The sequence below is a fragment of the Protopterus annectens genome, chromosome 2.part0 (genome assembly GCF_019279795.1).
Source record: "Protopterus annectens isolate FY-2018-M chromosome 2.part0, PAN1.0, whole genome shotgun sequence".
Taxonomy (NCBI): Eukaryota; Metazoa; Chordata; order Ceratodontiformes; family Protopteridae; genus Protopterus; species Protopterus annectens.
The window spans coordinates 129,278,953-129,294,583 of NC_056728.1; the positions used below are offsets into that span (position 1 = coordinate 129,278,953).

Below are 15,631 nucleotides of genomic sequence, written 5' to 3' on the forward strand. Positions count from 1 at the left end.
TTTTTTGCTTACTAGTCTATTACATTTCTAACTCCATCCATTTTGTTATACAACTGTGTATTCGTACCTGCTATATTTTTGATTATCTCATATTCATGCGTTGGTTCTTATCCTCCAGTTATCTAAGTGACATCAGTTTCCCTTTTTCCATATACATTTTATCATTCTTTGGTGTACTAGGCCCATTTGAGAGCTTCCTTTTTATGCCCTACCTTTTCTATAGCTCTCTGTCATTCCTATAACTTGTAACATTTTAAATGTCTATCACCTATGGTTGATGAACTTCCTTTATTTATAGTCAGTACATATTTTAACAATTCTTAATATTTTCATTATCCACATTATTCACTTCTATTTTCCCTTTCTTTATTAGTCTTCCTCCAGTATTAGATCCTTTTTATCTTCCAAAACTAGAAAACAGATATTTGTACTCTTCTGCTAGGAAGTTGGAAACCTTTTCCTTATTTCCTTTTGTCTGTCTGTTTTCTGTGTAATATATTCATTTTCTATTGAGTTTCCAAAAATCACTCCTTTTGCCCTTATACTGTTTTTTTCCCCTCCTGGTACTCCCAAGTAATTCTCTCACAGTCTCTCTCTTTCTATACTTTTTATTTTGCATCCTGTGTTATTTATAATGTTTTCTTTCAAGGTTATTTGCCATTCCATCCAATTGTTATATAATAATTTAATTTCTAAATGATACCCCTAGTTGTGAAAAAAATATATCTCTTATCTTCATCTGTAATCTTTTCTGAACCAATCATTAATATTCCATACCCACATTTTAACTTTTTCTTTCTTTTACATTTTCTTTTACCCCTTATGATCTAAAAAATGAATTATTGTATATATTGTTGAATCTACTATAGTGTCTTTGCTTTTTAAAATGTAGCCTATAGGTGTTTTGGGATTTCTTCTAAATCGCTCATTCCTCAGCTAAGTTTTCCATTTCTGTATCTCTAACTAATTATTTTCCTCAATCTCCAGACCTTGTATTGTTCCATTGTTTCATAACTCCATTTTTTAGTGCAGAGTTGAAAACTCTCCTAAATAAACATCTGTCCTTTCTTTACACTTTTTGGGTACATGCCTCTTTCACAATCTTATACCTTTTCTTTGTACTTCCACCATATCTCTCAACTGTGCAGAATTTCTCTGTATGTTTGGATTTCCACTTCATATTTTTTGTTTGTTTCTTTTAAAATTAGTGGTTTTCTAGTAAGTCTTTGAGGATTGAAGTCACTTAGTAGTGACAGACATTTGTGTTTCAGCCTTCATATCCTCCAAAAAATGTGTAATGTAAAGCCCGTTATTCTATCAATGTTCTAAGTTTATAAAAGCTATATTTAAAATCTGTCCTTGACTTAGGGACTTTGACAACACCCCTCGTTATTTTGGTTTTGTTGGCTTTGTTCCGAATCCTTGCATTAAGAATTTGAGAGATATGATCTCAACATATATGTGCAGTATTCCACCTGGCATAACCTTACTCACATCTTTCAAATTTCCCTGAAATTTTTTTCTAAAAATAGTAGATCCCTGACATACTCCTAATGACTAAAACCTTCCCTTCCCAAAAACCTTTAGGTCATTGTTCTGTTGTGTTTAGATATCAATAAACATTTTTTCTGCCTTTAATCCATTTTACTGTTGCTGTTCTTTGCTCCCAACCCTTCAAATAACTGATATTTATTATCTGATTATTCCAGTGCCTACATCCATTATGTAACATCACTTTGATTTCTTGTTCCTGTCCTTTCTTTTCCCCTTTACTATTTTGTCTGTTGAAGTCCCTACTTCCAAAATATGTTTATATTCCATTCCTTTGCCTAGTTCTTTTTCTAGTACTTCAAAAATGTGTTCTCATTTTTTTTTATTTATTTTCCATTTTTTGTATTACTCTGTACTTATTTTCCCCCATTTTGTAAGTAAACAGTATACTTCATGTTGTATCTATTTCTCATTTCTTCTACTTGTTCCTTTTCTTTCTTATGTTTTCCTTGTATTTCAGAGTCTAGCCAAGGTGATTTTCTTGCTCTTCATCATGCATATTTTTCTTCCACACATTGTTGGTAGCTCCTGATTCTGTACATAATTCATCGTGACTCTTGTGTTTAATTTGCATTTAAATTATCCCCTTCCACACAATTATTAAACATGTTGGTGACCCCAGACAGCTAATTATACCCTTATGAGTATCTATGCTTTCATCAAGTAACTCTAAATAGCTGATTTCTTTTTATGGTATCTGTTTATCTATGAGGGAATGCTCCTTGACAAAGTCGGTGATTGGATTCATCCCCCCGCCACCAAGTTGCCATGCTTAGCATTATGCAGGCTTGCATGCCAGTTGTAATCTCATGTTCTGACTTCATGAATGTGTGATAGACAAGTCCATAAGCCATTTACTCCTCTCCTAACCACTGAGCAAACATGCTTACAGCAACTCAGGAAACAGCAATGAAGATTTGACACCTGTAGTGCTACAAAGTAATACACAGCTACACACCTACCTAAAATGCAGGAAATTCCAATGCTCAGGGCTGCAGAGAATGGCTGCCCAAGCAGAAAGGGACAAGAGGAGAGTATCTGGGGCCCCAGAAGCAGAGACCTTTCACAGATAAGTTGATACAACAAGAATGATCTGTTATAGCTACCACTGGGGACTTTCTTTATTGGTCATTAATTACAGTGAAGGTCTAGCAGTAAGTCCACTAGGGTGGAAGAAGTCAGTGGACACCCAGAGGACAAGGTCAGGTATGAAACAAGAGCTGACTTCTTCCATTGCAGTTGAGATAATTCTTGTTTCCAGGCATGAACATGGTCATCAGACCAATTGACCATAGAACAAATGCCCGCAAGAGAGATGCCACGGGTACAATGGTCTTTAACTGTCTGTTGTAGATAATGTAGCTATAAATCCACTGGGAACTGCTTTCTTTGGTAATTGCCAGGCCTTTCTCCCATGTCCATATGAGATAACACACAGACACAAAGTCACAAAACAATGGGATTGATTTTTCTGAACCCTCTAGAGTAATAATTATCATCATTTTAGCTTGGTCAGTGCGCACTTATTTTGCTAAAAAATCAATTGCAGATAGAAGTAAAATTCATTTGAAGGGAATCTCATATATGTCTAACATGAAGGATACATCATAAATGTATTTGGTAATCTCTGCAGAGAGTGCTTGTTAGTACGTGCTGGTACACAAGCGTCAAGGTTGTGTTGAGTAATGAACAGAGTAAACAGAACCCCAAGAATAATCTTCCATTCCAACTGAGACAAGCCCTTGTGAGGACAGGATGCAACCTATCTTTATTTGCAGTGTTTGATTAGCAAGATGGATGGTAATTTGGATACATGCACTGGTCAGAAAGCCCGCTAGCGCTAACTGGTGAAACTGATGATAAGTACTGTCGAGGGCTTTTTAAAGGTTAATGGAAATAGCAACTGGCATGCATCCTTTGTCCATGTGTCTCAGCATGAAACTGGAAACTTACCAAAGGGGTTATTGTACTGTGTCCTCTATGAAACATGTACTGTTTTGGATAATACCAGTATATTTATCAAGATGGGCGACTTATGTTTTAAAGCGGACTTTCCCTGAATTTTAGGCAAGACCACTAATATTTTTTTTGGTCCCCTCAGACCTCATCTGTACTGGTCCAGTCCCCAGCGTCCCACATCCACACTAGGCCTAGCACCTACCCTCCTACCCCCTCTGCACTTACTCTGGTATTACTTGGGCTAGTTGTGGATCCTAAGGGTTTCCTGGGTGCTCAGTTTGGTTGTGCTTCCATCAGTTTTATATATTTATTTATTTATGTATGTATGTAGGTATTGATCTATTTTTATGTCCTACCCCCACTTCCTTTTCCCTCGTCTCACCCCCCCACACACACTTATTGGTAACATAAAAGGACAACTTCCCCTTTTGGACCTTGCCCCCCCTTAAGTACCATATTATTGAGTTTCCTGTAACCCAGAACAGGCATGCCCTTCCTTCTCTGTTGTTCCATCAGCTGGCTGAGCTGCTAATCCAACCCAGATCAGCTGAGGGTTTTATCCCTCTGTGGTACTGGAGCAGCTGAAATAGGCTTTATTTTGTGATTTCTTAGGGTAATGTCACAATTCTGATTATATTTCATCGAGAAGCTAAGATTCTAATGGAAAGACATAAATCTAGTGTGTGTGTGTGTGTGTGTGTGTGTGTGTGTGTGTGTGTGTATGTGTGTATGTGTGTGTGTTTGCCAGTGGTCTGTCAAGGCAAGCAGAGCGCATCTTTAGAATATGGGGTGAAATACCATGGTGCCAGTGCTGCCTGGGTACATCAGAAAACTATTTCAGTAGGTCACACATTCTACTTCAGTTTGTATATAAAATTAAATGAAGACTTGTACAGATCTACCCTTATTAGATATGCAAAATAACTGTCATTGAACTGCATGCTTAAAATAAAGTACAAGAGTAGAGGGTATCACATCAGTGGATGTATGGATCATATAAAAATGCAGGTTAATAATTCTATATGCGCACAAAATAAATGTGATCCACAGCAGATTTGCATGCAGTAGAACCATGCAGCTGTCAGTGTACTAACTCAGTGTTTATTTTCCAGGTGTGAAACCCAAAAACTACAATATAGGAACAATCCCCCTGACCAGTGACCCTAGCGATTCATTCAGCATGCTGATTCACACAGAAGGAACATCAGAAGACTGCTCCTCCGTACTTAAAGGTTAGGCTTGTTAGCTTGTCATTCCGTTGTTATCACAGCTCTGCAGCAGTTGGGAACAGCAGACAGCGAAAGTCAGATGGGCAGGGGACACAGACTATGTGAAATGAACATAATTTAGTGCAGCTATAACAAAAATAATGCAAAAAGTAAGACCATTGGTGTGAGTGAACTGTCAGGCATAAATATCTAATTCTTAACAGCTGAATGCACTGAGTTTCTTAGGTGATCAGAAGAGTTGTGGACAGTGAGTCTCAGAAATGTAGGTATATAACAAATTAACTGCCCCAGTGCTGTAGGAACATGGTATTTGTCTTTTCTGCCTGTGACCTGAATTTGATGTACCAGCATAAGTACTAGATGGTCATTTGTAGGAGAGGGACTGAACAATCACTGGTCAGATCTTCTTTCTCAGGAGGAGGATACAGGATTCTCCTACCAGCAAAGCCATCACTAGATCTAACTTTATTCCACCCACCATCCTTTCCCCCATATGTAAAGTATTAATCCACTAAAGCAAGCACATATTTATAGCCTGCACATGGGAACATGTATAGGCGGTCTTCATTACATGCTGACATAGAAAAAAATCATGATGCAGTCACAAAATGCCCTTCCCTTTGCTAATAAGTTAGCATAGATGACTGTCAGCCCCTTACTCTAACCTCCATCAATATGCAGAGAGGTTCCTCTCCACTTTTAGAAACATGCCACCAGAATGGGTTTTTGTGGAGCTTACATTGGTGGTGGTGGGAATGAAATGTGTTTGACCGGAGTACCAGTTATGTGGCCATAAGGCAGATAAGGGATGGGCCAAAAAGAATACAATTCTTTAAGAATTTGCAGTCAGTAGCCCTCCCCCACACTGTAAGAAACATGCCATTCATTTTTGAGAGATATTATGTAATCAGTACTAGAAACAGGTCAGTTAAATTCCAAGAACCAGAGCAAGAAATCATATGATGACCCATGCAGGGCATAGCCAGCATTTTTCGAACTTGTAGGGTACCTCTACATACTGGATAGTTTATATTTGGACAGCATACCTTGGAAGTATGAGAACGAAAAACTTTAATTGGTGGGCTTAAGCAAAATAAATAAATACATTAAAAATTGCCAGCTTGGCATTTGGAAGGAAAAGCCACTTAAAAGAACCTATAACTTAATAAAACAAAAGAATGGTAAATGTGCTAGAGCTTTTACATTTAAACTGTAGAATATTTTAGATAAAGTAGATTATCCCAGAAAAGTGCCCACTGTGATGTCCATTGCATATGCCTGGCTACACCCTTGACCCCTTGTTACTACACTGAGATTCGATGCATTCTTAAACCTTGCTTACATAAAGCTCTTAAAATCAATGTTTTAATGTAGTACAAACAGAATTTCTGTTCTCCTTAGACATCATGCTGATGGTGGAAGAGGAATCCATTGATGGTACAATGAAGAAACGTCTAGAAGACCCTAAGATTCAGCCAGGAGCTCTGTGGCACATCTACAGCAAGAGTGATACAGATAAAATACAAAAAATGAGTCTCAAGGTCTGTTTTTAAAACATTTTTCTTTCATTTTCACCCAGTAAAATATGTATATTTGAACTACAGGTTGCAACTCAGTTAAGTGAATGAGAACTAATCCGTGGAAAAAAGTTTAGTGCAGTTAAACGGTGTGATACTTTCCTAATACGATAGTAACACATCAGTCTAAGAAGTCTGTGAGCAGGGTTCAGAAACCTTCAACAGAGGGCTTGGTGGGTATGGAGGAATGGACAGTCACCTGACTGGCCTTATACTTCTGGTTAAATTGATGGGGATCAGTGCTTACTTAATACACCCCTTTTGAAAGCAGAGAGAGAGAAAGAAAAGGGTGTGACATTGATGAGGACTAAGTGTAGCATGCATCCAGCAGTTGTGGGAATAACTGTATGCTCATATTCCAAGTAATGTTTGGATATGGAGAACATCATCAAGGGTGCACATTCAGTAATGCTTGGAGATGGGGAACATCATCAAGGGTGCACATTCAGTAATGCTTGGAGATGGGGAACATCATCAAGGGTGCACTTTCTTTTCTTTTTTTTTTTTGTAAGTTGTAGCAGAATGGTGCAGTCATGTGGAACCGTGAAAAGAAAACCCGATTTCATCCAAGAAAGGTAACAAAAATCTTTCTCTGCATTCTTAAACTGACCCATAGCATTGTGGTATCTACTTTAGCTGTCTGAATTCTTACTGAAGTGCTCTTTTAAGAAGACAGCCTCATCAGATCCTTGACCCATGGTTATGGTGGCTGAGTACTGTCTGAAGGCTCATACACCCTGTGTGTTGTTTCATTTGAAGCTGTGTTATCACTGCTTCTCATTGCTGTTTGTCCACACAAAGTAGGGACTTTTTGATGACTTGTCTCTTCTGAAAGAAAGGCTGCTTCTTTCCAAGTATGGGATGCAGTCAGGCCTTAGCCACCTGCATAAGTTTAAACTTGTCATAACTTCACTGAGAATTTCCAGATTCTTATTGGCACATGCTTTCCCTATTGATTTTGCAAGTTCAGATCCACAGTTACTAGCCTTTGATAGTTCATATCCAGAAAGGCATATCTGCACTTAGTAACAACAATCAGTAGCATTTTCCACTATTCTGGACACATTGTGTGTCATAGTGATAAACAGTCAGCATGCAGTGTTATAAGAACCATTCCTGCATTAGTACAGAAATGAAAAACTAGTACGTGGTTCTCAACCTGTGAGTGACATAGAACTGAAGTAAACAGGCTGACCAATGCTGGGTGTTATTGTTCAGTTAGTACTCGCTAAAGAGGAATTCCTCTGTAATGCTCATATTTCTCTGAACTACATATAACATCCAGTGATATACAGCTTCTAGCTGATTTCTGAAAGCATAAGCATGCATCCAAAAGGTTCCATTTCATGTAGGTTTGTAGGTCACAGATGATCACAGGGGCAGTATGAATATCATTCATATAATGAACAGATCTGCCTTGGAGCAACATATAAAGCTGTATCACAAAAACTCTGCAAAGTAAAAAAAAAAAAAAAAAAAAATTGGCATGCTAACATGAATATAAGGCATATACGAAAGCACACTTAACTGTCAGACGCTTATGTCTTAGGAAGGGAGAGTTGATAGGGAATTTATTTTTTAAACTGTAAACATTTTTTCTGTGTCTTGCAGGTGTTAGAAGAAAGAAGGAGAGATGTAGCTAACGGCCTGAATCCCACCACTGGCTCAAATTTGTACTTTGACCAGTCATTGCGAAGGAGTCTTCATCAGGAGTTTGGAGTCAAATGTCACACTGTTATCCAATGTGTTGGAGACACTGTCTTCCTACCTGCAGGATCTCTATACCAGGTAAAAAAAAAATATTTACAGTCCGCCTCAAACAGCAAATTATTTTCAGAAAACAGTGGTGACTTTTACTCAGATGTCTCAACTGAAATATTACCAAGCTGCACATAGTTGAAAGACCCTCAAGTTCACCTCGTGCACAGCCCTCCCTTAATGTACTGCAGAGTTCCTCATCTGAGCTTTCTGATACCCACTACACTCAAAAGGAGCTGCAACTGACTCCCATGTGGGACCCTTTTACAAACCAGCACCCCCTTCTCCATATCCTGTCAAAGTCAGTAACATTGATAATACGAGATTACCACACCTTAATCTGGCACATTCACAGCATGTTTTAATACACATTTTGCAGGGATTTCAAATGTTGTAACAGGATTTATCAAATCATGGCTCAACTAGTCATGCGTAGTCTGTACCTAACATTTCACTTCTATTATGGGTTTTTAAATTTGTATCTTTGTTTATTTTTATTAATTTATTAATGTTCATTAATCCTGAGACTTAAGGACAGTTCATCTGTAGTAGAACTGGTGAATGGGTTTTGTACACCCTGGTTATAATCACATTTCTAAGACTCTGACAATGGTAGCCGATCTTAATATATTTCAGTGAAATCTCTTCAAATTTAGAAACGATGCAGCTGTTTTCAGATGCAAGATCTGTAGCAATGCGGATATTCCAGAGGAGATACAAAAAGTGGACAGGGACCCTAGTAAAACTGTAGACGTGACCATAAATGTGCTATCAGAGATTCAGTGCGATAAAGTGCCAAAGGATGTAACCCTAGCACAATAAATAGGAGGAGGATGAAACATTTGGAAACGGGAATGATACTGAAGGTCACTAGTGAGGAAAGGGATAGGAAGAGCGAAGATGATGATAATGGAGTGAAATTTCCAGGACACTGAGTTGGAATGTCATCTCAGTGTGGTCGATTATGGCATTCAGGAAGCTTATTTTTTCTAAACCAGAGTCCCCATACGAAAAACAGTCTTTTGTGCAAATAATTCAGGATGTTATTAACAATGTTTTGTATAAGTTTTTAACACTGTGTCCATTTTGTGTATGCAGTAGTATTCATACTAATAGGCTGCATCTGGAATATCAGACTTTCCATAAATCATAAAGCTCTCTTCTTTCAATGTCTGACCTCTTTATGCGCTCTTGGCAAAATTTGTATTTTCCTAATTCCGTCTACCTTTTCAGTGTTATTTTTCTAGAAAAGGTGCTTAAAGAGATGAATTTGTGTATGATATTGAGCATTTACTGTGTATGTAAATATTACTCAAAAAAGCGAAAGAAAGGGGGCTACATAAAACAGTTTCAGTGTTTGTATACTAGTGTGTGAGATATGCATCTTCAGACATTTTAAAAACGTAAAGCAAAGTATAGAAGGGTTTTCTTCCAAACAAACATTTAAAATGAGAATTTGTCAAATGCCCTTGAAGGATCTATGATAAAGAATAACATGGGAAAGCCCCTTTTTCCCCACAGTGTAGGGCAGATGTGGAAGAAACTTGCAGTAGGGGTTATGGCAGGAGATAATAGGAGTTTGGTGAGGCATGGAACAAATAGATAGTACCCATAATGATGGGAATGAGAACTTGACTATAGGGCTGGGCAGATTCAGGAATAATGACATTTTTAGGTTGAGGTGCAATTGGGCAGAGTGCATAGGTCCAGCTTCCAGTTCATTACACCAAGGGTGGGAGGAGGTTGGCATAATGGTTAAGGTGTTTACCTTACAAACACAAGAAGCAAGGTTTGATTCTCACATGCGGTAACTGGCTAGGCTTTAAATGGCCCACAAGAGCAGTTAGCCTAGTACTAATCTATGAACTTATGAACCAAGGAAGGTGTCTCATTTGTCAAACACAGCAGAAGCTGTGATAAAACATCCCCATCACACAATGGCATTCTTGCTGGTTTCCATGTAGTTTTGAAGTGAAAAGTACCCTTCCCCTGCAAAGCTCGATAACGTGACATTATAAAAAGGGTAATTCAGTGTTGTCATCAGTTATCAATGACAGATCCTAGCAAATAATTAGGCAGTTTCAGGAACAGTGCTAGAACTTTTAGAATTGTATATCATCTTCCAGAATGTAATTCTTATTCCAAGTGCAACCTCCCTCCCCCTTTCCTCAGGCAGTGCATGTTTTGGATGTCATACCTTTTTACTTACTGAAAAAAAACATACGTCCTGAAATAACAGGCTAAAGCAAACAACATAACAGACTGTCTGAAAGAGGGGTGGAGGGGGGAGCTGTTTAATAAGATGTATAACTTAGTAAAAATAAAGAAAAAAACTGCCATTCTTAATGTTAAATTGCAACTTATCCTATTACATAAAATAAGTAAACTATGGTATGCATGCTGTATACTTGGCTGTGGCCATCAACAGTTTGCTATATTTTTTGGAAGTGTTTTCAACCCACTGTTTGCCAGCACTTTTGCTGTTTCACCCAGTTGAGTTTACATCTTCATGATCTATGTCATTCTGCGGCTGTTGCTGACGTTAGCGTGCTCCTTCTCCCAAGTGAAGTAAAAACGGCCACTGTTTAAGCCTAGGCCATGTTGTCACATGTCAGAAACAGTCAATGTTTCTGTCTAATAGTTAGCATACCTCTCAAGCTCTTAGAGTAAGAAATCTGAAAAAAAACACAAATAATGGGGGGGGGGGGGACAAAGTCCCAAAAAAATAGGGAAAGGACATGACGTCTGCCATTATTTTCTGACTTCAGTACTCAATAATTTGACAGAAAACCACAATTTTATGAGAAATACCCCAGAAATATGAGGCAATAATATGGGCATTCTGCAAAAATCTGTACAGTTTAGAGGTACGATAGTAATGTGTTAAAGAATAAAAGCCTTAATATTTTGTTTTGTATTAAGTTTCCCCACTGTATTCTACTCACATTTCATCCATAAGAAGGAGAAAGCAGTGATGAATATGGCATGAGAACCACTGGATGTTGAGGTATATGCATAACAGAGGGAATATGGCATGAGAACCGCTGGATGTGGAGGTATATGCATAACTGAGGGAATATGGCATGAGAACCACTGGATGTGGAGGTATATGCATAACAGAGGGAATATGGCATGAGAACCGCTGGACTTAGAGGTATATAGGGAATGTGGCATGAGAACCGCTGGACTTAGCGGTATATGCATGACAGAGGGAATATGGCATGAGAATGGCTGGACGTAGAGGTATATGCATAACTGAGGGAATATGGCGTGAGAACTGCTGGTCATAGAGATATATGCATAACTGAAGGAATGTGGCATGAGAGCCACTGGACGTAGAGGTATATACATAACTGAGGGAATATGGCATGAGAACCACTGGGCTTAGAGGTGTATGCATAACTGAGGGAATATGGCATGAGTACCATTGGGTGTAGAGTCATCACCAAGCTTTTGTGACCACTAAGGTGGTTTCTTTCTTTAATTGCTCAGACCCATAGTGTCCACATTAGTAGCATAAGATTACCCAGACTTCCTTAGTTCCTGTGGCCACTGTCTGCAGGCTCAGATCTACTTGTAGTTTGCTTCATTATAACATATTTTCACTGCACTAGTATGTCAGTAGTTATCTAATGATAAACCAAATGAAAACTTAGAAAGTAGTCCTTTTCAGAGCAGCACACAAACACGTATGTATACAAATGAAATATAGTGCAATAGTAAAAATGTGAGAGCTTTTCTGAAAAAATGTTCTGTAGTTTAAGCATATGGGCAGCACATGATGCCCGTCCTGCAAAGTTTCCTGAGGAATGACCACCAAACATACACACACACACACACACACACACACACACACACACACACACACACACACACACACAAATTTGTCCACATGTATTTATTTTGGAGTTATAGGACATCTAAAAAAGTTGGAATTTGGTGTTCCACAGTTTCAATTTTTCTATTACAGACCTCGTAATAGGTTCTGCTAAGCAACGCAAATGAAAACATATTTAGTGATCTGGAACAAACTAGCAACATGTTTGTATGCACACACAGATCTGTGTCTTAATTTTCAACCACTGGCCTCTAAAATCAGGGACATAATCAGAAGTAATCAGGGACAAATCTCTCAAATTAGGGACACTTTTAAAATAGGTTTTACTGAATTGGGAGGTATACAAAAGGTAAGAGAAACTGCATTTATTAAATAAAATAAATCTGTAAAAGTAATATCTTTGTTTGTTGACCAGGTCAGATGTTGTTTAAGATGTCTTTTAAAAGTTGAGAGGTCATGGGTTTTTGTTGTAGGGTAAGAATGATAGAGTTGCAGATTTAGTGTACCTAGGTGGAGTAAAGGGGGTCACCTGCAGAAGGTTTCTATTTTGTGACTAGTACTTGGTGGTTGTCTAAGAAGTGAAGAGCTCTGTTGGTGAGTAGCAGTCAGTTATGTTGTTGCTAGGGTATTCGGCTGATTTGTAAATTGCGTTGTGTGTAGTGACTAAATGAGAGAAGATTAGGGTACGTTGCAGTTCAGTCATAGATTCCTAGGTTGTTACCAGACTAACAGTCTTTATAAGCCTAGCCATGCACAAATTGTAGTTGTTTTAGAGCAGTGGTGTGTTCTGTATGGAGTATTAACAGTACGTTTTGCTACTTTAGGTGGGATTGGTTAGCTTGGAGATTTATAAAAATGGCTACACCATATTGAAGGGTTGGGAGTGGGCAAGTTGCAGCAATTGTTTCCTAGTTTCATCTGTAAGCTATGGCTTTATCGTATAAAACACACCAAGTTTTTTGATTTTTGTTAATGATTGTTTTAGATAAAAGTTAAATTTCATATTTTCATCAATAATGATTCCTAAAAGTTTTTTTGTGGGTTACTAGTTTTGGTACAGGTGGAAAAGGTTATATTGAAGAGATTCTTCTTCCGAAAGAATTTCTTGAGGGTGAATAGGACAAATCTACAGATTTTTGGTGGATTTAGGAGCAGCTCTGAATCATGGAGGCATTGTTCCATAGACAGTAGGGATTCAGCTTTAACAGAGTCTTGACAGAGCAGATTAAGGTAGAGTCCTGTACATAATGGATGATGGTCGTATGTTTGTTTGCAATGTAGAAGTTGTTTAGACTCGAGCCATAGTAGGCTGTAGGGAGACACCCACTTCTACAGTAAATAAGTAGGAGATGACTGTTTTCTTTTTAAATTTCAAAGCCTGTTGTCTGCCACTGAGATAGCTGTTAAACCAGACGAGAGCTGGTGGAAATAGTCCTAATGAAAAGAGCTTGTTTAGCAGAAGTGGATGGGATATAGTATCATAGTTCTTACAGAGGTCTAAAAATGCTGCAGGTGTGAGGTTGCCTTCTTTTCTGCTTTGGTTAATGGAGATTGTGAAGTTAAGAAAGGCAGAGATAGTACTGTGATGTGGATGAAATCAGTGCTGTGTGGGAGATAGGAGTTGGTTATCAGAGAGATGTTTAAGCAGCTAGGCTTGGATGCAGTTTTCTTACTGAATGGTGAAGGCTGATTGGAGAGATCTGTGGAATTTCCACCTTTTTTTCAAGCATAATATGTAAGTTTTTTCCGCAGAGTTATGTGACATAGGTTTCTGTTACTGAGCAGTTGCACAGTATAGAAACAGAATAGGTCACAGCTTCAGCTGCAAGCTGATGTACTCTGCTGGTAGGTTATCTGGGGCAAAAATGGTAGGTTTTAGTTTCTGGAGAAGCTTTTTGGTAGTGGAGATGGGTACAGGTTAGAGACATATTTTACTGGTGTATGGAACAGGTTCGAGGGAGGGAGAGGGTTAGGAACTGGGTTTTTAGTGCAGAGGTTAAAATATTGATGAATTGAGAGTTGAATTGGCTTGCAGTGTTTTTAGAGTGATTACTTAGAGAGAGAATTTATTGAGAAGACTGACCTGGGTGAAGGAGCAGATTGAAGACTAAAATAAATTAGGGCTGAGTCAAGTAGGTTTGTGTAATACATTATTTTGTCTAATTTGATTTTTTCTTTTAGATGAGTTTCTGAACTGTTTATATTTCAGTAGAACATTTAAGAGAACAGACTCATTTGTGAATAGTGAAAATCGGAGGGGCCTTATATGAATCACTGCGAAAATTCTAGCTTAGAGCAAAAAGAGAATAAACTATATCTTCGTTGATAATACAAACGTAGGCGCATCACTGCAAGATGGCTGAAAGTAGGACTTGCAATGGGTGAAGAACTGTCTAGAAAGGATAGTTTAGGCTCAATGCCTACAAATACAAAGTACTAAACCTGAGTCACAGCAACATTGATCTGAAGCATCAACTTGAGATGGTGATGGAAAAGAAGAAAAAAAAAAAAGATCTGGAGGTGTTAATCATTTCTGGAATGGACCACAAGTAGCAAACTGAATGGACAGCAACAGCAAACAGAATGTCAGCGTTTATCTTCAAGTGGATAAACTCCAGAAGCAAATGGGAAATGCTCCTGGCCTAGTGGTCCCAGGGAAAGCCACGCACTGAATATTTTATTTATTTCTTTGCTTGTTTGTTAACTAGGCTTATGGACTGGCACAAGACCTTTCTCAGCTACAATCAGAGGCAAATGTCACAACGTAAATGACAAACAAGTCTCATTACATAATATTAATTGTCATGCATAAGAGCTTATATCACTAGTAGAATTGTAACAGTCCATACATTTAGATGTGATTCAAAAACAATGTAGATGAACATGACTGGATGGGAGATCGTAAATTTACCGTGGGGGTGTCACCTATGTCCCTCTTGCATAAGGGCAGTCAGTGATGATCACAGACTTGGGCTGCAAATATAGACTATACAACTTGGTCAGTAAGGGAACAAGGGTATAACATGGCTAGGGTTATAAAGGCCCTAGGGCCAATAGCCTAGTAACAGCCTATGAACTTATGAATGAAGGGAGGGGTGGCTTCCCTAGGTGTAAGCTGTTGGGATGGCTGAGCAATTGACAGTGTGGAAGTGAAGAACCGTCATTGCTGATTGCTGGTATTATTCATTAGCAGTATTGCTATTTCTAATGAAAGTTGTGTAAATATGTGCATCTGAATGGCAGAGCAGCAGCTTTTTTATTTTGGTATTCAGTATTGGTGAGGCACTGTTTTTTTTCTCCTTCCGTTAGAGGGGATGCTAGTGGAAGGAGCTCCCCAGATCTCCAATCTCCCTAGTTACTGCCTTCTGTTCTGCAGATGAGTATACACCCAAATTACACATTTAGAAATGTTAATCACATATATACAGGATGTATACACAAGCTTGATATAAGAAAGCTAGCAGAACAATAAAAGCTTGGAACAGTTCATTATAGCATGCACATAACTTATACCTACATTTTGTACGTTTCCTAATTAAAAAAAATATGTACAGTAACATTTGCATGTAATTTTATAATCTATTTCTAGCTTTTTAGCAATGACTGAAGTCAGAGTAACACAAATTAGTACGTTCATAGGAGAATATTAGACTAACTGCCCTGAAGGGCCATTTTAATCCTAGTTAGTAACCTAAGGTGAGAATCAAACCCTATACCTT

General features: G+C 38.3%; 1 protein-coding gene across 4 annotated transcripts in view; it reads left to right on the plus strand.

Annotated features, from left to right (window-relative positions):
- The window catches only part of LOC122792993 (probable JmjC domain-containing histone demethylation protein 2C), a 1,041,568-nt gene that overhangs the window by 999,490 nt on the left and 26,447 nt on the right, over nucleotides 1-15,631 (plus strand). For all 4 annotated transcript variants that reach the window (XM_044060615.1, XM_044060616.1, XM_044060618.1 and 1 more), the window contains 3 exons: nucleotides 4,623-4,742; nucleotides 6,141-6,280; nucleotides 7,928-8,104. In XM_044060615.1, coding sequence (XP_043916550.1) covers nucleotides 4,623-4,742; nucleotides 6,141-6,280; nucleotides 7,928-8,104 — 437 coding nt within the window. The remainder of the gene's footprint in view (nucleotides 1-4,622; nucleotides 4,743-6,140; nucleotides 6,281-7,927; nucleotides 8,105-15,631) is intronic.